Source organism: Leuresthes tenuis, unplaced genomic scaffold, assembly GCF_036924035.1.
Source record: "Leuresthes tenuis unplaced genomic scaffold, fLeuTen1.0.hap1 SCAF_10, whole genome shotgun sequence".
Classification (NCBI taxonomy): Eukaryota; Metazoa; Chordata; class Actinopteri; order Atheriniformes; family Atherinopsidae; genus Leuresthes; species Leuresthes tenuis.
The window spans coordinates 2,677,527-2,701,623 of NW_027325364.1; the positions used below are offsets into that span (position 1 = coordinate 2,677,527).

General features: G+C 43.5%; 1 protein-coding gene across 1 annotated transcript; it reads right to left on the reverse strand.

Annotated features, from left to right (window-relative positions):
* Positions 1-778: 778 nt before the first annotated feature.
* On the reverse strand, positions 779-9,346 carry gpatch4 (G patch domain containing 4). Its single transcript, XM_072393532.1, has 8 exons — positions 9,270-9,346; positions 8,607-8,685; positions 8,440-8,513; positions 8,269-8,361; positions 8,046-8,162; positions 6,884-6,999; positions 1,869-1,919; positions 779-1,774 (listed from the first exon to the last, which is right to left on the reverse strand). Exons 2-8 carry the CDS (start codon positions 8,683-8,685, stop codon positions 1,132-1,134), a joined length of 1,173 nt encoding a protein of 390 aa, XP_072249633.1. The 5' UTR covers positions 9,270-9,346; the 3' UTR covers positions 779-1,131.
* Positions 9,347-24,097: the final 14,751 nt, after the last annotated feature.

Here is a 24,097-nt window from a genome sequence, read left to right on the forward strand (position 1 = left end):
CTGCTAATGAGGCATCGATCTGAATCAGGTGTGTTGGAAACGTCTAAAACCTGCAGGACAGCGGCCCTCCAGGACCGGAGTTTGACATCCCTGTTTTAGTTGAGGACTGGAAGAGTGAGGCAGGCTCTGGATAACTGCATGGGAATCAATTAGAGAACCGATTCGATATCGATAATGAAACCAGAATTGCTAAATTCTTAATAATTCCCATCCCTAATCACAACTGATCATCTAAAATTAAATTCTCCCCGTCAACTTTCCAGGTGACGACCAAACAAAACGTTCCACCAGTGGTTACTTACAGAGATATAAAGCATTATAATGCAATGATCTGTATTTTATTCAATAGTTTCGATATCTTCACATTGAACAGTGCAGTAAAACAGATCAAACAGGAACATTTTCAGTAAAAACAAGTAAAGAAACAGCAGTGTTTGCAGTTATTTACACTGTAGCTGTTCCTGCCAGACTGTGAGCCCCTCCTCTCCTGATTAACTTCAATAACTACCCACCCGTCTTTCATAATATACACGATAATATGTGTTCAGTTAAGACTAAAATGAGAGTAAATGTAACTGGAAAACTAATGAGAGCAGCAATCAGTTTCCATTCTGTACAAATCTAATAAAAAAAGTGTGAATCGTTACTTTTAGGAACATGAAAAATCGTTTTCCCGCTTAATGTTTGCATGTTTTCAGCAGTTTACACAAAGATCATTTAAAAAAGGAAAGTTATTTCCAATTAAATGTGAAAATAAAAGAAAAAAAACTACTCAAAACAGTTTTACTTGTGTTTATTTTAAAAAACAGTCATCAGCTGCCTCAGACAGCTTTTAGATTTCATGGTAAAAAGGCAACTTATCACCGGCCCCGACCCTCAGGAGCCGAGTCTCAGCAGAGAAAAGCCGTTTGTGCGACCGATTCATGTGAAAACATCCAATGTCTGCATCACTCTGCCTGCTGGAGGTTGTTCATTACCAAAGTGTCCACTTCCTGATCTGAACCACGGAAGTTCTCATTCGTTGTAAACTTCTCAAATTCATCTATAGGCCAAAAACATGTGAAACAGAACTGGTTTAAGGGAACAACGAGTTCCCCGCTGCTCACTTTTATTGTTATTAAAAGGGTTCTATCAGTCTTTGTTCTTCTTTTTCTTCCTTTTCGGGGGAAGAACCTGCTCGGCAGCTTGACTGTCCATTAACTGTTTGTCCTTTTTGCACTTTTTCCTTTTCTTCTTCTCTGCTGTTGTTCTGGATTCTTTGGCAGTGCTCTCCTCTTCCTCCCCAGGCCCACGGCAGCGTTTGGAGGACTTCTTCCTCTTTTTCTTCTTTGCTTTAGAGTCAGCCTGCAGCTCAGGAGTTTCCTCTGAGCTCTCGGCAGCAGGTGAACGTGTTACTTCACCTCCATCCTGCCCAACAGTGTTCTTCCTCTTCCTTTTATCAGAGTCGTCGTCGTCACTTTCAACACAGATTATTTCTCCCTCAGCTTTCTTATTTTTCTTCTTCTTTGTTTTAACATCCGTTGCTTCCTCTGGTGTTTCTTGCTCATTGAAGCTCTCCTCCTCCTCCTTTTTCTTCTTCTCCTTTTTCTTCTTCTTCTTCTTCTCCTTCGCTGACTCCTGCTGCTCTGGCTGGGAGGTCGGGGGGGTCGGTGCGACAGAAACTGGGGAAGAAGTCGATGGTTGGCTCTTTTTGCCGTATTTGGCCATGAACTCAGCCTCCTGCTGCTCCAGCCTGGCCAACTTGGCGCTCATTTTCAGGCCATGCCTGGCTCCTCTGAAACAATGCAAGAGCAGCCAAGACAAACAGGTGATGCTCTCTCAGCTGTTAACCTCTTCATTTGGGATTTTTAAGAATCTTATTGACTTACTTGTGTGCTGTGCGTCCTCCACAAGCTTTAATCAGGTCGCAGTCAGAAAGCCTGTCAATAACCAGTAAGTCAAAAGTTCACATCAGCAAGCCTAGTGTGTGAATGGATAAGTTAGTTAAGGTGGAAGCTGACTGCAGAGGTTGTTACTCACAGAAACTACAACTTACTCATAGATAAACCTGCAGCGTCTTGTTGACAATGCATTAGATTAATATGTAGAGTGTAGTCTTTATGAGCTGCATCTGAGCAGTGAATAAGCACACAACTGGTCCTCTGCATAGGCATAAGCTCTCCTAACTGGTCTCCTAACTGGTCTCCTAACTGGTTTCCTAACTGGTTTCCTAACTGGTTTCCTAACTGGTTTCCTAACTGGTCTCCTAACTGGTCTCCTATCTGGTTTCCTAACTGGTCTCCTAACTGGTCTCCTAACTGGTCTCCTAACTGGTCTCCTAACTGGTCTCCTAACTGGTTTCCTAACTGGTCTCCTAACTGGTTTCCTAACTGGTCTCCTAACTTGTCTCCTAACTGGTTTCCTAACTGGTCTCCTAACTGGTCTCCTAACTGGTCTCCTAACTGGTCTCCTAACTGGTCTCCTATCTGGTTTCCTAACTGGTTTCCTAACTGGTCTCCTAACTGGTCTCCTAACTGGTTTCCTAACTTGTCTCCTAACTGGTCTCCTAACTGGTTTCCTAACTGGTCTCCTAACTGGTCTCCTAACTGGTCTCCTAACTGGTCTCCTAACTGGTCTCCTAACTGGTCTCCTAACTGGTTTCCTAACTGGTCTCCTAACTGGTTTCCTAACTGGTCTCCTAACTGGTCTCCTATCTGGTCTCCTAACTGGTCTCCTAACTTGTCTCCTAACTGGTTTCCTAACTGGTCTCCTAACTGGTTTCCTAACTGGTTTCCTAACTGGTCTCCTAACTGGTCTCCTATCTGGTCTCCTATCTGGTTTCCTAACTGCTCTCCTAACTGGTCTCCTAACTGGTCTCCTAACTGGTCTCCTAACTGGTCTCCTAACTGGTCTCCTAACTGGTTTCCTAACTGGTCTCCTAACTTGTCTCCTAACTGGTTTCCTAACTGGTCTCCTAACTGGTCTCCTAACTGGTTTCCTAACTGGTTTCCTAACTGGTCTCCTAACTGGTCTCCTAACTGGTCTCCTAACTGGTTTCCTAACTGCTCTCCTAACTGGTCTCCTAACTGGTCTCCTAACTGGTCTCCTAACTGGTCTCCTATCTGGTTTCCTAACTGCTCTCCTAACTGCTCTCCTAACTGGTCTCCTAACTGGTCTCCTAACTGGTCTCCTATCTGGTCTCCTAACTGGTTTCCTAACTGCTCTCCTAACTGGTTTCCTAACTGCTCTCCTAACTGGTTTCCTAACTGGTCTCCTAACTGGTCTCCTATCTGGTCTCCTAACTGGTCTCCTATCTGGTTTCCTAACTGCTCTCCTAACTGGTCTCCTAACTGGTCTCCTAACTGGTTTCCTAACTGGTCTCCTAACTGGTCTCCTAACTGGTCTCCTAACTGGTCTCCTAACTGGTCTCCTAACTGGTTTCCTAACTGGTCTCCTAACTGGTTTCCTAACTGGTCTCCTAACTGGTCTCCTAACTGGTCTCCTAACTGGTTTCCTAACTGGTTTCCTAACTGGTTTCCTAACTGGTCTCCTAACTGGTCTCCTAACTGGTTTCCTAACTGGTCTCCTAACTGGTCTCCTAACTGGTTTCCTAACTGGTCTCCTAACTGGTCTCCTAACTGGTCTCCTAACTGGTTTCCTAACTGGTCTCCTAACTGGTCTCCTAACTGGTCTCCTAACTGGTCTCCTAACTGGTCTCCTAACTGGTCTCCTAACTGGTCTCCTAACTGGTTTCCTAACTGGTCTCCTAACTGGTCTCCTAACTGGTCTCCTAACTGGTCTCCTATCTGGTCTCCTAACTGGTCTCCTATCTGGTTTCCTAACTGCTCTCCTAACTGGTTTCCTAACTGGTCTCCTAACTGGTCTCCTAACTGGTCTCCTAACTGGTTTCCTAACTGGTCTCCTAACTGGTTTCCTAACTGGTCTCCTAACTGGTTTCCTAACTGGTTTCCTAATTGGTCTCCTAACTGGTCTCCTAACTGGTTTCCTAACTGCTCTCCTAACTGGTTTCCTAACTGGTCTCCTATCTGGTCTCCTAACTGGTCTCCTATCTGGTTTCCTAACTGCTCTCCTAACTGGTTTCCTAACTGGTTTCCTAACTGCTCTCCTAACTGCTTTCCTAACTGGTCTCCTAACTGGTCTCCTAACTGGTCTCCTATCTGGTCTCCTAACTGGTCTCCTATCTGGTTTCCTAACTGGTCTCCTAACTGGTTTCCTAACTGGTCTCCTAACTGGTCTCCTAACTGGTCTCCTAACTGGTTTCCTAACTGGTCTCCTAACTGGTCTCCTAACTGGTCTCCTAACTGGTTTCCTAACTGGTCTCCTAACTGGTCTCCTAACTGGTTTCCTAACTGGTTTCCTAACTGGTCTCCTAACTGGTCTCCTAACTGGTCTCCTAACTGGTTTCCTAACTGGTCTCCTAACTGGTTTCCTAACTGGTCTCCTAACTTGTCTCCTAACTGGTTTCCTAACTGGTCTCCTAACTGGTCTCCTAACTGGTCTCCTAACTGGTCTCCTAACTGGTTTCCTAACTGGTCTCCTAACTGGTCTCCTAACTGGTCTCCTAACTGGTCTCCTATCTGGTTTCCTAACTGGTTTCCTAACTGGTCTCCTAACTGGTCTCCTAACTGGTTTCCTAACTGGTTTCCTAACTGGTCTCCTAACTGGTCTCCTAACTGGTTTCCTAACTGGTCTCCTAACTGGTTTCCTAACTTGTCTCCTAACTGGTCTCCTAACTGGTTTCCTAACTGGTCTCCTAACTGGTCTCCTAACTGGTTTCCTAACTGGTCTCCTAACTGGTCTCCTAACTGGTTTCCTAACTGGTCTCCTAACTGGTTTCCTAACTGGTCTCCTAACTGGTCTCCTAACTGGTCTCCTAACTTGTCTCCTAACTGGTTTCCTAACTGGTCTCCTAACTGGTTTCCTAACTGGTTTCCTAACTGGTCTCCTAACTGGTCTCCTATCTGGTTTCCTATCTGGTTTCCTAACTGGTTTCCTAACTGGTCTCCTAACTGGTCTCCTAACTGGTCTCCTAACTGGTCTCCTAACTGGTTTCCTAACTGGTCTCCTAACTGGTCTCCTAACTGGTCTCCTAACTGGTTTCCTAACTGGTCTCCTAACTGGTCTCCTAACTTGTCTCCTAACTGGTTTCCTAACTGGTCTCCTAACTGGTCTCCTAACTGGTCTCCTAACTGGTTTCCTAACTGGTCTCCTAACTGGTTTCCTAACTGGTCTCCTAACTGGTTTCCTAACTGGTTTCCTAACTGGTCTCCTAACTGGTCTCCTAACTGGTTTCCTAACTGGTCTCCTAACTGGTCTCCTAACTGGTCTCCTAACTGGTCTCCTATCTGGTTTCCTAACTGCTCTCCTAACTGGTCTCCTAACTGGTTTCCTAACTGCTCTCCTAACTGCTTTCCTAACTGGTCTCCTAACTGGTCTCCTAACTGGTCTCCTATCTGGTCTCCTAACTGGTCTCCTATCTGGTTTCCTAACTGGTCTCCTAACTGGTCTCCTAACTGGTCTCCTAACTGGTCTCCTAACTGGTCTCCTAACTGGTCTCCTAACTGGTTTCCTAACTGGTCTCCTAACTGGTTTCCTAACTGGTCTCCTAACTGGTTTCCTAACTGGTCTCCTAACTGGTCTCCTAACTGGTTTCCTAACTGGTCTCCTAACTGGTTTCCTAACTGGTCTCCTAACTGGTTTCCTAACTGGTTTCCTAACTGGTCTCCTAACTCATTCAGATGAGGCAGGGAAAGGGGAGCATCTCCTATCCCAGCACTTACCTTGTACTTCCCTCCCCCCTCTATCTCTGCACTTTATCTTTCTGCACTTCCTTCTATGCCTGCACCCTATCTCTACTCTGTCCCCTCTGACAGAGTCCGACTCCTGGGTTCCTTCTATGCTTTTTATAAAGCTGTTATATCTTCATTTGTAAGTCTCTTTGGATAAAAGCGTCTGATAAATACAGAAACATAAGCTGGCTGGAAACTTCAATAAAAAGAAACATTTTCTCTGTAAACATGGAATATTCAGAACGTCTGAACACTTCCTAACGTGCAATAAGAAGAAATCTTTCAGATTCTGAACCATTTGTGAGCATCGGACATTTTCCTTCTGTTGTTTTGTGCGCTCACGTATTTGATCGACTCAAGAGGCTTTCTGCAGCGCCTGTTCCAAACACGAGTTTCCAGCAGAAAGTCTGTGACTGAGCGTGTCAGCTGAAGGCATCAGAGCTGAAAGAGTTTTCTGTGCCGCTTCCACAGCGTCACTTTGTCTCTGGACTAAAGCTTTCTAACACAAAGGAGCTCCACAACTCTACAAATTGATTGGTTGAACAATACCCAAAGAACAGGCTCCCCTCAGGTATAAATGCTCTGATTTCCTTTTGTTTGCATCTTTTCTTGCAACGAAAAATAAAACTTAGCCGCCCGGCAGAAAACGAAAAGTTCTCCGTTTCATTTCTCATTAGGATATTTATTAGGAAGGAAGCGTAAAAAACTTCCATAACACCCTGTACTTCCCTCTATCTCTGCTCTGTCACCTCTGACAGAGCCTGACTGGTGGGTTCCTTCTATGTAGCTTATTGTTACCTTTGATGTTAGCAGCTAACAGTTAGCATATGTAATGTTATAGCCTCACATGTAAGTCGCTTTGGATAAAAGCATCTGCTGAATGCATAAACAGAACACTAGAGTGAGAAACAACGCTTCAGATTCAGCTTTCCATTCGTGTTACTGAGCCAATTTCATCTTTTGTTTTGACATTTTTTAGTTGAATTCAAAACAAAGACAGACGCAGCATGAAGCCCAGCTGACTATAACATAATCTGTGCTTTTTGACTTAAAAATGTTGCATATTGGGAGAAGAAAGCAAATGAAAGTTTTACTTGGTGGTGCTGGAGAGATCCAGCGTCTGCTCCTCATCCTCATCCGAGCTGCTGCTATCATCCGAGTTGGAGGACGCTGGCTCTGGCTGCTCCTGACCCGACAGCAACGTAGCGGACTGAAAGAGGAGCCGGTTTGACCACAATGTCATTCACATACATCATGTAAAAACTGGGGGTATAATAGTGCACGATGTTTGAGATTAGCCTGGGTTTTGGGGTGTTTTTGTTCCTTTAAAGTGGAACGCTGCTGCAGCACAGCTCATTCACTCCGGTAAGAACGTCCATCTTACTCAAAGCTGTCGTCAAAATCTGATAAATATCCTGCCATGTTGCACAAAACTATCAGCAGCAAACTCTGTGTGAAGTTAGCCGACTGTCACAGAGCACGGAGTGAATAAACTGTGCTGCAGGGGGGCGTGTGGATGAAGTGGTCCCAGTAGAGTGCCTGTGTAGAAATCCCTCCGTTAGCTCTCCTATAGCTGCAAGTAGCCACATAACAGCAGCTATGAGCTAACAGAGCTATAGCACACGTTCATTCATTCATTCTTCTTAAAGTATTGGTGAAATAAAGACAGATAATGCCTTATTTAGAGGCTGCATCCTCTAAGCCCCGTTCACTCCGTTATATGGACCTCCAGTTATCTAAATATCTTCTGAAGGACCCCGACTTTCACCAAACTGTTCTCAGTGAGCAGATGAACGTATTTCATGCCAGAAATAAGGTCCAGGTTTAAAAATACTGGAGTTCCCCTTTAAAAAAAAGGTTTAACTGACAGTAATTCTTCTAGAGAAGGCACCAGAATTTGAGCATATTCTTTAAAAGAAAGGATAAATAAGCAAATATCCTTAAAACACTTCACAAGAGAAATTAAATCACAAAGACTCTGAAGCTCTCAGGGCTAACTCCACCAGGAATCTTTGGAATCTGGTGTGCTGCCATAATATTCCACAAAGTCAGCTTGTTGACATGAAAAAAGACAGTATTAGACATACTAAACGGTTCAGGACAAGTTCAGGTTCCATTATTTCCCCCAAAAGAACAAATACGGTTTGTTTTGATTCAGCTCCAGTGGTTCATTATCAAACTGAGGTTTAACCTCTGAACCGCAGAGCAGACCGGGTCTGACAAGAACTGGATACATTAGAGAGAAAGCAGGATTACCTTGACAAAGCATCCATAAAGCTTAGCTTTAGCCAGCGCGGCTTTCCGTGGCTTTTTATTGGAGATCATCCCTTCCTCTTCATCCTCTTCTGCGGTGTTCTTCAACTTAATCCCGCTCTGAAGAAGACAGAAAAGCCTGAACCAAAAACCGATGGCAGTATCTTCGAAAAGGCTCGGAGGAACAGAGGCTCTAACAGGGCGCCGACTGCTAAGTAAGACCTGCCTGATCAGACTCCACCTGCAGACTGGAGGAGGCCTTGTTGAAGACATGATCCCACCAGTGGAAGGTGAACTGCTCCCCTTCTTTATGCCCAACCTGAAAGTACAAAAAGCAGCTTTTACACATGCTGTTAACATTTATCCAAATGCTCCGTAAAAACCAACAGTCACTCACTCCTCCTTTGTCACACTTCACTTTGACTTTGATAGCCTCCACTCTGCCGTTTTCAGCTCGGCCCAGCCCTTTACCTGCAGAGAGGGCGGAGGAAATAAGACACCTGCACCAGAGACACCTGAGACAGGTGCGCTGTGGCCGGACTGAAAGACACTGAAACACCTCACCGTGTTCCCAGCCGTGACGCAGGAGTTGCTGCTCCGCAAACTTCCAGCCACGACTTTTCTCTTGCACCACTTCTGCCATCTGCACAAAAACAGTTTCCAAAATGCAGAACGCACTATTGCTTGCTTTGCAGACGATCTGGTATTGAGCAAATATCGTTAAAAAAGTGACGTGTCAAAGGTCTGTAAATGTTAAACTGCCCATTTTTGGTCCATTTATGTCAGTTTCAATCATTAGTTTCACCTTGTGCTGCTGCTTCTTCTTAATAAAATAAGCAAGAAAACGTTTATTTAATTTAACACAGCAGTTCTTTGATGCTTTTATGTTTTATTTCATTTACTGAAGGCCAGTCGTATCCAGCTTCAACTGCATCTAAGATCATTTCCAAACTCACTGGGTGGCGGATTCTCGTCTTTTAACCAGCTGCACAGTGACGGTGCTTCAATTTCTTAACCCAAAGCGAGCTTCCAGCTTTGGTTTTGGTCTTATAGGCTGTCAGGGCACAGTCCAGTTCACCACCCAGAGAAGCAGCGTTTTAAATAACCGCAGCACATCGGTTTCTTTTAACAAATTAACTAAAAACTTGATGCTAGCAGCTAACGTGAAAGCAGACCTGAACGGTCCATCTCTAACAAATCATAAAGGGAAACTGCACATCTGCTTACTTTAGTGTTTCCTCAGTGTTTCCATGCGGCTTCAGCAGAAAGTTGACATGACACCGGAAACACTTCCGCCTTCTTCTTCTTCTTCGGTTTTTTTTTTTTTGCATCCATCTTCCGAAGCTGCGCACTGCTGCCATCTTCTGGAGCTACTGCGCACTGCTGCCATCTTCTGGCGCTACTTAACTCCAACGACTGTTCAGATGATCTTTTTCAGCCCTGCTAACTCTTTTCTCTTGTCACCCTGATCTTTTCTGTCTTTTTTTTTTTAATATGATGTCGCGCTGCTATTAAATGCTCGACACAAACCTCTAGTTTAAATGGAGCTGCTTTAAATGACTGTGCTCTATAGTTTTTTTGGGACTGTATTTTTCTATATACAGTAAAAAACGGTCTCTTATCTCCTTATTCCACTGCTATTTGTTGATTAATGCAATACCTTTAACTTTGTACTTTAAGAGGCTAATGTTTGTACCTATGATCAGCTCTTTCTTTGCCTAGAATATTTGTATGTGCAGGAAGCCAGATTAATATGACTTTACTAATCCTGACAAAAGACCATACCTGGCTGGTTTGAACTGAAATCCAGAGCCATATGGCATCACATAAACTGTCAACAGAGCTAAATAGGTCTCTGTGACTGGAAACTGAGTTACTCATAGCTATAACACTCACTTACCAGATGAGCATTTGTACCTCTTGTCTTGAGTCCATTTTAAATCCATAACTAGAGCCGTAATCCCTGAGAAGATTCCAGGTCTTGTTCCTTGCTGCTGCAGCTCTTTTTCAGCCAAAACTTAGCATCTTGATACCTTCTTCTTGGCTGTGCAGTTTTCCTCCATCATGGTGACACTTGATAATAAATTTCTATTACAAACGTTTTATTTGAAGATGGTATGAGCCCAAGATGTGGCCCTGAAGGCAGCATATGTTGCTGTAAAATCTCAGTGAGCTTTTCTGCATTAATGCTGCCATCACAGCAGTGGAAATGAGCTTTGCCCCCTGATCCAACCCCATACCATCACAGAGCCTGGCTGCAGGGACTGGTTGCTGACAGCAGGCTGGATGCTGCTTTTGCTCTTTGGCCCATTTCTTTGGCCATCGGTCTGAGTCTCTTTCGCTGCTCGATGGTCCTTTTCAGAAACCTGCAAGTAGACTTGAAACTTCTTTTTTGCACAGCAAAGGTTTAGGGGCATTTGTAAATGTAACTCTGTATTGCATTTCTTTATATTTACTTTATTATTAAAGTATTTACTTTACTGAATATTGCTGTACATATTTTTCACGCCCAGTTTTTCACAATTCATCTAAAGGCAGTTGTGAGATTTGTGAATTCATCCGATTCACTTTGTCAGCCAAAAAGCACATAAACACAGAAGTTCCTTTAAAATCAGCAGGTGAGGGTGGTTGGTGGCGTAGTGGGTTGATGTATAGAGGCCACAGTCCCTGGTTTGAGTCCCACACCGGATGGTCTTTGCTGTATGTCATTCCTCCTCTCTCTGCCCCTTGTTTTCTGTCTCTTTCCTGCTGATATATCCATTAAAGGCATAAAAGAAATCACCAGTTGAATATCCAAACCTCACGTGACTGTTCTATCCCAATAAATGGAAATTTACTGGAGGTTTTCATGCTGCTTCGGCTGAACCGTCGTTCTCCAGTGCCCATATAACACCGGGTGGCCAGCAGGTGGCAGCATTTCACACCAGGAAATACACTGAACCTTAAAATGATGCACCTCTGGCCAAACGCGTTATTAAATGTATTGACCAAGAGATTATCCAGGATTCAGCATCTCCTTGCAAGGAATCCAAGAAGAAAACATTTTCCTTTTTAACACAAGACATATTTTTTAGAGATAAGATAAGAGTCTTTACAGGTTGCAAAAATTAAAACACAGTTATTTCGTCTTTTCATTGATCCACCCAACCAAACTAAAACTAAAAATGTCTTCTGCTGATATGAGCTCCATGTTTCCAGGATGAAGAAATCAAATCGTTGTGGATCTTAGGAATGATGTTGCTGGGTGTGACACCAAGTTACACCCAGGATTGCTCAGATTTAGCAGACATTTCTGCTCTTCAGATACCTTTTCTGACCTTTTCCGGAGATCTCAAAGGCTGGCAACCTCCCTCAGTGCCCTCAGAGCGGTCTACGATGTGGTCTACAGGAAACCTTTTTGTTTCCTCCTGCTCTGGTTTCCGTGCTGTGAGGATGTTTGCTCCAGCAGGCCTCCATCCACGGGCTGTTTATCTGTGTCAGCACCCAGCAGGGAGGAAAACACCCGTCCTGCACACGCTGGTTATCAAAACCGGCCTACTGTTCGGGAGGAGGAAGCCGTTGCACAGCTGTCAATAATTTCTGTGAGACACAAAGAGTCTGATCAAGACAGATGGACAGATAAAGAGCTTAAAGTATGTGGACAGTCTTGATTGAGACGGTTTGGGGTTAAAGCTTCTACATCCAACTGCTGAATACCTTAAATAGCAATAAGAAAAGTTCGTGGAATAGACAGAAAAGAGAAAAGAATGGCTGAGTTGTGTCATTTCTGACACATACAGAGAAAAGCAGAGATCCCAGGTTTGATGACTCCTGGTTGATGAGAGATATTCTCATAATTCTGGTATTTTAAAAGCAAAAAAAGAGCTTTCTCCCACCAGCTGAAGACTCTTGAACGTAAAGAAAGTCGCTCCGTTTCTCTGCTTTTTGGGGAGAATTCAGCACAATGTCTGCGTTTCTTTTTACAAACACATAAAAGGCCAGGCTGCTTGGATTCATGTCAGAAACAACATGTTAAACTCTGAGCTCCTGCTTCATATTTTGGACGTCTTCAACACTGTTGCACGAGCCAGAAAAATTATCTCAAAATTAGGCTCCGAGTCGCTGGAAGCGATGAACACAAAAGATTTATTTCTTGCAAGAAAGAGACGAGTCGGCACAACCTGTCAGGAAGCTGCTCAGAGTTTTCTGACTCATAAATGGTCCTATAGCTATTTATATTGTTTATGTTTGCTGGCCACACAAAGTTATGGGAAAAGGAAAAAGGAAAAGGCATTACTGGCCGTTTAATGTTATGGGAAGACGAGTTTTTGCTTGACAGGAGGAGGCCCCCCCCCCCATCACAGAAACTCTTATTCTTGCAGCTTTTCTCACACTATAACTACATAATTTTCTAACATACGCATGTCTGACTGAAACAGAGTCGGAACACAACAGAGTGACCCATGACTGATCGACTGTTGTCTTTTTAAAAGATGAAGTTTATGTTTCCCACATCTGACAAAGACTTTAAACTATTTCTCCTCTGGGAGCGTTGACTTGCAGGACTGTTGTCCTAAAAGGGAACCAACTGAGACTTCAGGAAGTCCAGCACCCCCCCACCACAAGCCAAAATCCCAATTTTTCCCCTCGACCTTAACCCTGCATTTTCATCCTGGCTTGTTGGGAGCGGGTCCCTTTTCTCTGGCCATCTACTGGCCCACGAGTCCCCAGCTAAAGGCCTAGAAAAAGCCCCTGATTCCAGATAAAATGGCCCCCACCGTGACAGTGCAAAACGGAGGGATGGGGCGCTGGAATTGGTCCAAACTGCATATAACATGCTGTTTCCAGTATCTGTGTCAGGCTAAAAGGCAGCTGCCCAACAGGGAGAGTAAGGGAATATTAAATACTGATCTTTCCCTCCAAATGTTTGTAAAAAGTTCCAGTTTAACGACGCAAACGTATCTCTATCTTGTAATAAATGAGCTGTATTTTTCAACCTGTTTTCCAGGTATAATCCCAAAGGACCACTTATTCCCCTAAAAATTCCTAAACACACACTCACACTTAGACGTGAAGGTCTGGAGGCCCCCTGAAGACGAAAACAACACTCGATCTCCCCTCCAGACCTCCTCTCTGCTCCATCCCTCCTTCTCTCTCCTCCTCCTTCGCCTCCCTCGGTCCCCTCCGCTGTCACACTTTTTCCAGTTTCTCTGGCTCCACTTCAGGACCCTCCCCCGTTTGGACTGCTCTCCTTCTTTCTCTTTGCGCTCTTCTAAATGTTTACACGGCTTGAAGATTATTCAAGTGTGAGACTCGTTATAAATAAACGTCCTCTTTCTTCTCACTTTCGTCCTCGGAAGTCGCTTAATAACCGAAATATTGCAGCGGCAGATTCTCCGGGTGTTGCTGGCCGGTGAGGTGAGTAAAAGCTGCCATTAAACTTTTGTTTAACGCGAACAAAAGCCCTTTTATTAAAAAACAAAAGAAGGCTGTTATTGCTCGGACTTTTCATGTGTGATGAGTGAATATTTGGGGTTACTTTATTGGAAAAAAGTCCAGCGTGTCTGCACCCAAACGGTGAAAGATGCTTTTTAACTGATGGAACTTGATGCGCTGGTAACGATTAAACAGTTTTATTCATTTAACAGCTGCTCAAATGTCCAAAATACACCCGTAAAACGCGACCTGTGCACTCTTGCCTCGGGATATAAAGCTTATGTGTGATACTTTAAAGCACATCTTGTACTTGTAACGGTGCTGACATGCAGTTTATCTGCTTAATTGTCACTTTCACTGGAGCCTTAATTGCAAAAGAGCGTTTTACAGCAGAATTTACTTTGACAAACTTATGTGATGTGCATTTCTGTTAAAAAGGACTGAACCACCCCTCATTTATTTGATATTTCGAGGATAATTGGAAAATAATGCAGTGATTTGTTAAAAGATTGCAAATGGAAATACAGTATTTTTAAGGAAAACAGAGCTTGTGAATATTGAACATCTGGTCTGAGCTCCTTTATCCTCCAACACAGCCTGAACCCTCTGAGACGAGCTTTCTGTCATTTCTTTAAGGAGTCTTCAGGAATAGTTCTCCAGGCTTCTTGAAGGACATCCCAAAGCTCTTCTTTGGATGTGGGCTGCCTTTTGTTCCGTTCTCTGTCAGATGATCCCACACTGCTTCAATAATGTTGAGGTCCGGGCTCTGGGGAGGATTCATCCCTCCATAAGACCTGTTGCCACTGATTTTCAGTCCACTTCTTGTGTCCTTTGGCACAGCTCAGCCTTTTCTCCCTGTTTCCCTTCCTTAAGAACGGCTTCTTGACAGCCACCCTTCCATGGAGCCCATTTCTGATGAGGCTTGGGCCAACAGTAGATGGATCAGCTGAAGGTCCAGATGCATCTCTCAGGTCCTGTCAGGTCACAGCTGGATTTTTTCCTCTTTCTTAAGGACATCACTTTCAGATCCTGTTCATCTGCTGTAGATAGTTTTTTAGGCCTGACACTTCTTCTTTTGTCCTCCACTTGTCCAGTTTCCTCAAATGTTTTAAGGACACACTGCACACCATGCTGAGATATGCCAAGTTTTCAGCTAATAGCTCTTTGGGAATCACCTTGTTGCTGCAGAAATCCTATTTTCTGTCTGTCAAACTGTGTTTTTTTTGCTGTTTTTCATAGATGCAGCTAAAGAAACGGGAACAAATGATGTGTCTCTGTGACAAAGTGCCTAAAGATCCAGTTTAAAATGGCTTCTTTGCTAAGTTGTCTGTTCTGTGTCGACACAACACTGGTTCATCCCTTGAGTTAGGAGCCTTTTTTCTGCCTGAATGGTTCAAAGGTCAGAGTTAAGTGGCTGAACAAAGAAAAAACACTGAAAAAACATCAGGTACAAGGACTGAAAATGGGTGGAAAAAGCAGAAAATGTCCAAAGAAAAACTGTTAAAGAGCTCCAGATAGCTGCAGAACTATTGATCAGGACACTTTAAAGATTAAATAAAGTCTGGCTGCTTGGGAGGAAGCAGCCAGAACTGAGAGGTGGATTAAGACTGTCACACAGTGCTGTAAATAGTTCCTCTGCTGCTTTTGTTGTTCAGTTATCAGCAGTAAACTCATCATAGGATAATTCATATTTAATTTTGTTTCATTATTAAGGAAGTTGTTATTATATCAGGATATACCAGGATCTGATTTTTTTAAATTAAATTCATTTAGTTTATCCTCCCAGGATCTGCTGCAGTAACTCCATGCCTGCTGTTATGGAAGTATCATGAAACATTAGGACTCAAGCACTGTAGGTTCAGTTCTTTACGGCACATAAACCTGCAGGTTTGTAGATTTGTCCACAGGGCTTTTCTTCTGTATTTATTACACTCCCAACAATTAAAAACCATAACTTTTTAACTTGTATCAGTAAGCGTTTCCCTCTGTTTTTGGACCAGGTTTTCAGTGAGCTCGTGGCATCGTGTCACATCTTAACTGCATGTTTCCTGCCTGCCTTTTGTTTTTGGAATCTCTGACTATGCTTTGAAAACTCCTTTCAAAAGAGTGTGAGTCAGAAAAGCTCCGCTGGCAAGTCTCTATCGATTAATTGCAGAGGAAGTTGCTGGGAGTGGGTTTGCAGTTTCCTCTGCATTCTACCACCTCTTCTGCCTCCTTTTTAATTGTCATTAAGTTGTTGAGACCGAACCTAAGTGCTAAAGCACCTCCTCTGGCCCCAGAGGAGCTCAGATCCCGTGAAACGTGGCGGCTGTGGTCCATACGACTGTGACTCACCCTGTGTGTTATTGTGACTCGACTTTCATGTCCTCTCAGTGAAGTTTATCAGATGAAGACAGAGTGTCTGCAGAGGATTGTTTTGGGCACGTATGAAGACAGCGACACAGTAATTGCAGCAGTCTCATATGAAAGGGTGCATTGATTTAATGATTATACCCTTGATTTCAGGCAGATTTATTTACTGGGTTTTCTTCTTCTTCTTGAGAGGCTGCAGTTTTTGTTTAAGTTATTGGGAAAGTGAGTCTGTAATGCTTTGGAATAAAGACAGTTCAAGCATAAAAGGAGAGACAAACCGCTTTGAGCAGTTGCTCGTTGTCACTTGTTGACAAATTGACACCTCCACAGTTTGATTTAGAGCTTTAAAATGATTAACTCCTGCACATGGAAGCGTACTGTTTGGGCAACAAAAACCTCATTTCTTTTCCTCAGTTGGGCTGTAAAATGATCATAAACCACTGTAAATTCAGCTTTGTTGTACCAGTGACTGAAGAGGCTTTTGATTAAGAAGTCATTTCAGGGAGGAAGGCGACGTATGATTAGCTAACAGAGGAAATCTCCACCACCTGGTTTGGACTCCTGACCTCGCATCTGCTCTGGCATTCAAACATCTCCAGGAAATCTTCTTGATTGCAGACTGATCTCTCCTTTGTGCCTCTCCAAGCATTCCTAAAAGCTTCTGCATGCGATCTTTTTGTTTACGGAACGGCTTTTGAGACGTGGACCGGTTTTGTTTTTCTGTACGCCTTCATATGAGATCCTCATATGTTGAAAATGTGCCTGCCCTCTTCATGACTGCTTCAGCTATCGGTGGCATTACAGAGTCGCATTTTTTTTGTCTGGACGAGCAACAAAAATCTCATCTAACAGCTGGAGAGCTGTTAGCTGTCTCCATGTGTTTGTCCAGAACAGGGTTTGATTTCAGAAGGGCTATCGGATATGTTTTGGTTGTCAGTGACACTGGGCAGAGACACAAAGGGATGAGGTATAAATTAAAAAAGGAAAGCTGCGGTTGGAGTCATTTACATTAACTTGATCCTGCAGTGCCTGGCTTCTTCTACAGTTTATTGAAACACCACAGCCAGAATGTCTGCATGTTTTTCTTTAAAAAAACACACTTGACACAGTTCAGTCCTGATGGCCAAGCCTGAGGTCTTTGTTTGTATTATCCACTGGTCCACGAGCAGCTTCCTATCACATTACCTCTGCACTTTCAAATCTGCACATTCATTCACGCAGCCTTGTCAGCTGCAGGTGATTCACAGACTTTTCCAGCGCGCTATGTTTTTATCTGGCAAAAAATGGTAAATTCCACAAATCTTCACAGCGGATTTAGCCAATGGAAAGTAAGTGTGATTGTTTTCTATTTAAATAAAAGGAGATTTGCATGGAAATATGTTACATTTGGAAGTTGGATTGTTTCTTGATTTTCAGGTCGAGCTAAAGCCAACCCAACCTCTAAAAATGTTCATTAGCCCATAGCGTTGCCATTCAGTTATGTATCCGACAACTAGCTAACCAACTGTTTCATCACCATAATGTATCTATTTCCTGGAAGCCAGAATTTGCAGATCTCGGGCTATTTGGGGTATAATCAGAAGAAGAAGTATGGGAACACATGAAGTAGAAACACAGCTCTGTGAATGTTAGAAGGCCTGCAGCGAGCTCAGAGAATCAGATTCATGCTCAGTGGATTTAAGTTACGGCCAAGTTACCATCTTGTATTGTTGTTACGGGATTGTTTGTGCACATATTGGAGTTACACTCATGCATTCATTTGGAAAGAGCCAACATCGCACCAAGGAAGCATCTGCTTTGAGAGTTACTTGAGACGTGTGGATTTTCTTTTTCTGCAGAGTCACGGAGGTCAAGTTTATGTTTCTGTATTTATCAGACGCTTTTATCCAAAGCGACTTACAAATGAAGATATAACAGCTTTATAAAAAGCTAACAATAAGCTACATAGAAGGAACCCAGGAGTCCGACTCTGTCAGAGGGGACAGAGTAGAGATAGGGTGCAGGCATAGAGGGAAGTGCAGAAAGATAAAGTGCAGAGATAGAGGGGGGAGGGAAGTACAAGGTAAGTGCTGGGATAGGAGATGCTCTCTGAAGAGCTGGGTTTTCAGGAGCTTCTTGAAGATAGACAGGGACGCCCCTGTTCTGGTAGCGCTCGGTAGGTCATTCCACCATCGTGGGACGACACATGAACAGAGTTTGGATTGTCTTAGGCGTGGTGTAGGAGCTGCTAGACGACAATCCTGGGACCAACGGAGGGACCCAGTTGGGACAGAAGCCTTTGCAGGAGCATCCAAGTAGATGGAGCCGTTCCATTAAGCTCTTTGTAGCTAACATCAGGGACTTGGATCTGATGCAGGCGGCTAAGGGTAGCTAAGGGTAGCTAAGTTGAGGATCATTACCAACAACCACCTCAATTTCTACCTGTTTGTTTTACAAACCTACCAGAAACAGCTGGTATAATGGTTACACCAATGCAAACACCCGACTGAGGCTCCCACTTTCCTGCTGGTGCGTTCATGCTAAGCTGATTAAACCTACTACAATTTGCACAATGTTAAAATATCGTTAACTTAGTCCACAGCTGGTGATCATTTGTGCATTTGTGGTGTCATATTTAAGCTGTTTGGTTTGGTCAAAACAAGCTCCAGTCTGTTTGCCCTGTGAGTGTTGTTCATTTGAGCTGATCTGGGATCTGTCTCTCTGCATCTCCAATTGGTTTTCCTTTAAAAACATTAAAAACAGAGCATTAGAATCTATTTATATGTCTATGCACCGCAAAAAGTTGCAGTGTTTCCCTGAAAAATGATCTCTGTGACTGTCACTCCCTCCTTAGTAAAGTTAAGATGATTTAAATGAACCCATATTGACTTTGCTAACCTTGTTTTTGATGTAAAAATAGCACAGTTGAAACAACACGGAGCACAGGGAATTCAAACAAAGGTGACGCCGTTCAATATTCCTACCACAGGCTTATATAAGGTTTTCAACCCCATGTGTTCTGCAGCCGTGCAAATAATTTGGAGCAGATTGGACTGCAGCCTTCCAGCTCAGGGGGTTTGGGTCCCTCTCTCTGCTCTGGCTGTGGAACATGTACAGTTTCATTGGGCTCTGGCTCAAATAACCGATCATAAAAAGCAGAGGTCGGGGGGTTTGAGGCTGGAAATAAAGGAGGAGCCAGCAGCAGGATGATGGTGTGACCACAGACTACTTGTACTGTGGTGAGGGTCTTTTCCTGAAGTTGCTTATGCTGGTGGTTGGTGTTTGGGGTGGTGGGTGGAGCACCAGAGGAGCCATTGTTCATTAAAATATCAGGGTCTTTTACTTGTGACCCGCTGTGGTGTCTCTACAGGATGAATGGAACAGAATGAAACCTGAGATGTAGAATTAGGGGGAGAACAGATCCCAGAGGGCTTGTCACTTTATAGCCCCATCCCTGTTATTAAAATGGGGTTTTGCTTGTTTTGTTGTTTTCTTTTAATGCTTGTAAAATCAGTTGTGCAGATGCTGAGTAATATGTTTGCTTTGCCAGTTAGGAGATGAAATATCAGGCATTTACTATACAAGATGCGAGCTTTGCATGTGAAAAACAAATGGCCTTTATGTCATGCTTGGCACCACATGAACATGAACTGTTAGAACTCTTGATGTTTTTCTTGAACTCAAACCCAGATTCACTCCACCAGCTGTTTTAAACTCACAGTCGTTCATCTCGCAGTTTATGAGGGACTTATTTTCCCTTTTTTTTGTTCCATTTTCCAGGCCACTTCTGAAAGACAAACCTAGGCGCAGTAGATGCAAGTCGAAAGATTATTGCAGTTTGTCAGCGTCCCCATTACTCAAAACAAGTCTCGCTCTGCCTGGAAAAAAAGGGTTATTTGTAAAATAAGAGCAATCAGAAGCCAAAATGGGTTTGCTGTTGGAAAATGTGGGAGTAGTAGGCCTGATGGCATCATTAGAGGACTCTTTTTTTATTAACTCACTTTTGTTTACATGTCAGAGGAAGAGACTGTTGAGACCTGGATGTACATTCAAGATGTTTCCTCTCTGCTTCCTATTAGTTGTCCCAGTTGTCATTCCCTTTGTGCTCTGTGATGAGTGAAGGCAGAGGAAAGGGAGAGTGGACCTGAGGGACCGCGGGACAGGGGCTGGGTAACGATGAAAGAGGGTGAAGAGATTCTGCTGAAGACAGATCTCAATAAACCAGTGGTGTAGTTAATTAGAAAGTAATGAGGAAGGCTTGTTATCTTCAAAGAGATCATCAATAGAGTGCTGATGAGATGCTCAGTGGTAGCTTCTGCTTTTTAAGTGTGCAAACAGCAAAATTACTTGCAGGCTTGTTAATTGATAAACAGTCAAAAGTAATTTGCAGTGGTGGCTGGAAAGCATGGAGAGGCCTCGCTGTGATAAAAAATGACTCAGAGGTGACCTGCTGTGTTTCCCGCTGCTTCTGTTTGCCTTTAAGCATCCAGAAGAGGAGAAGAGTTAACAGTTTCCCCTTCACTTGCTTTCCTTCAGTCGTGAACATCATACCCACACAAGATGACAGGCTGCAGGACCCCTCGCTGCCTCCTGCCATCAGCAGCGCGCCCTCCCACGCTGCTGTTTGCCCAGGATGTCCTGTGTGGCAGCTTGTATCTGGCTCTTGTCTCCTCCTTGCCCCCCAACGTCTTCCTGCTGTGTGGGACAGATACGCAGCCATCAAACCAAACAGTCTCCAGACAAATGAGTTTCTACATGCTGATGACCAAGCTGAGATTTTCACTAAACTAGAGCTCTTTCTGCTGAGCAGACTCTCATCTTTCATTTGCCACGAGGCGGCCAAACAAATTGAATTAATGGCACCCCCAGTGGGGGCTGAAACTGTTTCAGACGAGCGACTCTGCTGGGAAAAGCATGGAGAATCAGACTCTGAGGGTTCACCTTCAGGGTGCACACGTGGCTCAAGTTTTTGAGCGAAGAAAATAAAGCTTTAACTTCCAGATGCTTGCAGGATGAGGCCCATCTGGAGAGAGGGAGTTAGAGGCAGCTTTTCAGGCAATATGTGTAAAAAAAAGGCTTTTAAATGATCAAGTTAATAAGTTGCAGGTTTCCACCTCGTCCTCCAGAAAGGCAGCACACCATGTGCCAGAGGTTGGTCCGTAAATCAACTGAATTTAACTTTTTGGAATTTAGTGTCCCGGGATGGACTTCCTGGAAACGCTGATAGAGAAGTAAAGCCAGCAGAGATAACAACTGATAACTGCTCCGGTGAACTCTACCTGTTTTAGGCTGCTGCTGCTGCTTGGATTTATGTTGGTTCAAAACCCTGCAGGTTATCTTGGCACCACATGGAATTCATTTAGATTCACATCTCTGTCTCCCAGTGATCAGCCCTCACTCTGCTTGCATAATGGCTGCACATGAGTAAATCACTCAACCTTCTCAAAGTATCACCTTTTTTTTTTTGTTGCTCGTTAATTCTGCAAACAAATGGGAGAAAAAGATCGTGGACATAATTTCCAGCTCACACTGGAAGTGTCGTCTTAATCTGAACCAGATGTGGCAACATTAAAGTTACTGTAAACTGCCCTGCGACTTAAAGATTCATGTTAGAGCTGCTGCGTGGGAACGTTGTAAGAAATACGTCGTTTTTAAAGCTTTTGTCACAGGAAAGGATGATGCTTCCTGCAGACGTTCAGGGATCAGTTTAATGTTGTCAGTCAGCGCAGACCCCCCTGCAAGCCCAAACATATTGTATATCAACCAAACCTGCTGCAGAAGCCTTTGTACAGTAGATGAGGGTGATACTTTAAATCTGAAATGCTTTTATGCGTTACAGCGTAAAACTACGGTAGCCGACAAGTGCAAACGCGCTGCAAACGGCAAAACAAATCCAACAATAAAACGCTGCAAGAGAGAAACGCGCAAACTTCAAAACACAACGAAGGTTCGCCACTCGGGGGTCTCGACCTGTGGGACAGATAGTCCATCCCCTGCTTTTAAGTTTGCGTCGCGTTTCTCTCTTGTAGTCGTTTTGCCGTTTGCGTCGCGTGTGCTGCGGTCGTTTTGTTGATTGGCGCATTTTTCTCTTGCAGCGTTTCACTGTTGGATTTGTTTTGCCTTTTGCAACGCGTTTGCACGTGTCGACCACCGCATAAAACAAGTTGCAACATCACAAAAAGACAAGAAACGTTTGAAAAAAGAATAACATAAGCATAAATATAAGAATTATTTAACATTTAAGAACATTTAACTCTTCACTGTGTCAGTATTTTGGAATTAGGATCCTTATTCAGCGTTAGAACTGACTCTTGCCCACAGCATTTTTCTTGTTTAACCTCAATAAATAATAATAAACTATCAAAATAATGAATCTTTGGTTTGATGGTAACAGTTAATATTTGCTGTTCACACCAGTCATGGTGAGTTTCTGTAACAGTTCGCGTTTTGTACTAAATAAGTTAATGGTTTGGGAGCTTCAGCTTCTGTGCTTGTGGCAGTTTTAGCCAAACATTTTTGGTTTGATTTCCAGCCTCTTTAATGGAGTTAATGGACAGGAGCAATCTGAGCGATCTTCAACCGAAACAAAGGTGGAAAGAAAAGACTCTGCAAGAGTGTGTGTTGGGCGCATAAAGCAAGCAAGGACTGTGTGCGCATGTCTATGTTTATGACAGAGTTTTTTGATGACTTAGCAGTTTTTTTGCCTGCAGCGGTTCGACATTTCCCGTTTGTTGCTGCAGCCTGATCGCCTGTTTCCCCTCGTAAGAAACTACGAGTCAAACAAGAGATCATATACGTCATGGCAGTGATCGACCTGCAGACTGGGAGGAACTGTAGGCTGCTTTTTGATATACTGCTGTGCAAGAAAAAGGTCCAGATGTGCACACAGAAAATGTAAAAGAGTCTTCAGTTACAGTCTTTATAAAAGCATCCGATGTCTGAATGATTATCAATATGACACAAAAAGATTTCCAGGTTTTCAAGAATGTGGTTTCCTGCTGTAAAACTTTTAGAAATACTTGATTTATGCATAGTCTTTATTTATTGAGACGTATCAGTCTCAAAAACCTCAGATTTGTTCACCCCTTTCGCTCTAATGACGAAGCAGTTGAGATGTCTTTGGACTTGACAGCCCGTGTCATCCCAGCACGATGCTGCAATGTTCCAGGAATGCTTCTCTAAATGTTCTGTGAGGTTGAAGTCATTTGATTGTGAGGGAAAGTCCATGACAGTCGGCACTCGTTGGTTCAAAGCTTTGAGGTTTGTTTGGGTTCATTATGCTGCTTCAGTCTGAATCTTTCTCCACAGAGAAGCAGAAACAATAGCTTGATGTGCTGATCCTCTGATACTGAGCTCACTTTTGTTCTACTTCATCATCTTTGGATCCAGCTGGAAACGCTTGTTAAATGTTGTTCTCCTTCTCGCCTTTTTTGTCTTGTATGTTGGTGTTCTGGAGATTCATCCTGGCGGAAGCACAGTCAGTCTGTGTGGTTGTAAATATTTGGGCTACACAAGTCAAGTCAGATTTATTTGTAAAGCACATTTCATGTAGAAAAAGTGCTTTAGATCAAATAAAAGCATTGCAGCGGGGAGTGGAAGAGCCATTAAAAATACATAAAGAGACAGTTTAGATAAATTAAAAGATAGCGTGCAGATTTCATGCATGAGAAAAGAAATGTTTGAATTTAAAAATGTCTCCATTTGGTGACAGTTTAGTCTCCTCTGGCAGTTTGTTCCACTTGTTTGCAGCATAGCAGCTAAATGCTGCTTCTCCAGGTTTAGTCTGGACTCTGGACTGGACCAGCTGACCCGAGTCCTTGGATCTAAGCTCAGCTGCAAAGCGGCGGGACCCAGTAGACCCTTGTGGACTGGCAAGGATGACAAAATTTATGTCACACAGGCCTCTAACAATGAATTGCCCTTTACTTCTTCTTTTCCTTCAGCTGCAGCCTTTCGGGGTTGCCTCAGTGGATCTTCTGCCTCCATTTCACCCTATTCCCTGCATCCATTTCTGTCACACCAGACACCTTCATGTCCTCTTTCACTACAAACATAAAGCTTCTCCGTGGTCCTTCCTCTTTTCCTCCTGCCTGGCTGCTCCATTCTCAACATCCTTCATCCAATATATCCGCTGTCTCTTCTGTGTAAATGTCCAATCCATTTTAGCACCGCCTGTCAGTCTTTGTCTCTGATAATGTTCAACCTGAACTGTCCCAGACCTCCAGCTCTGCTTCCTGTCTTTGAGTTAGTGTCACTGTCTCCAAACCATTCAATATATCTGGTCTCACCCCCGATCTGTTGCTTGTTTT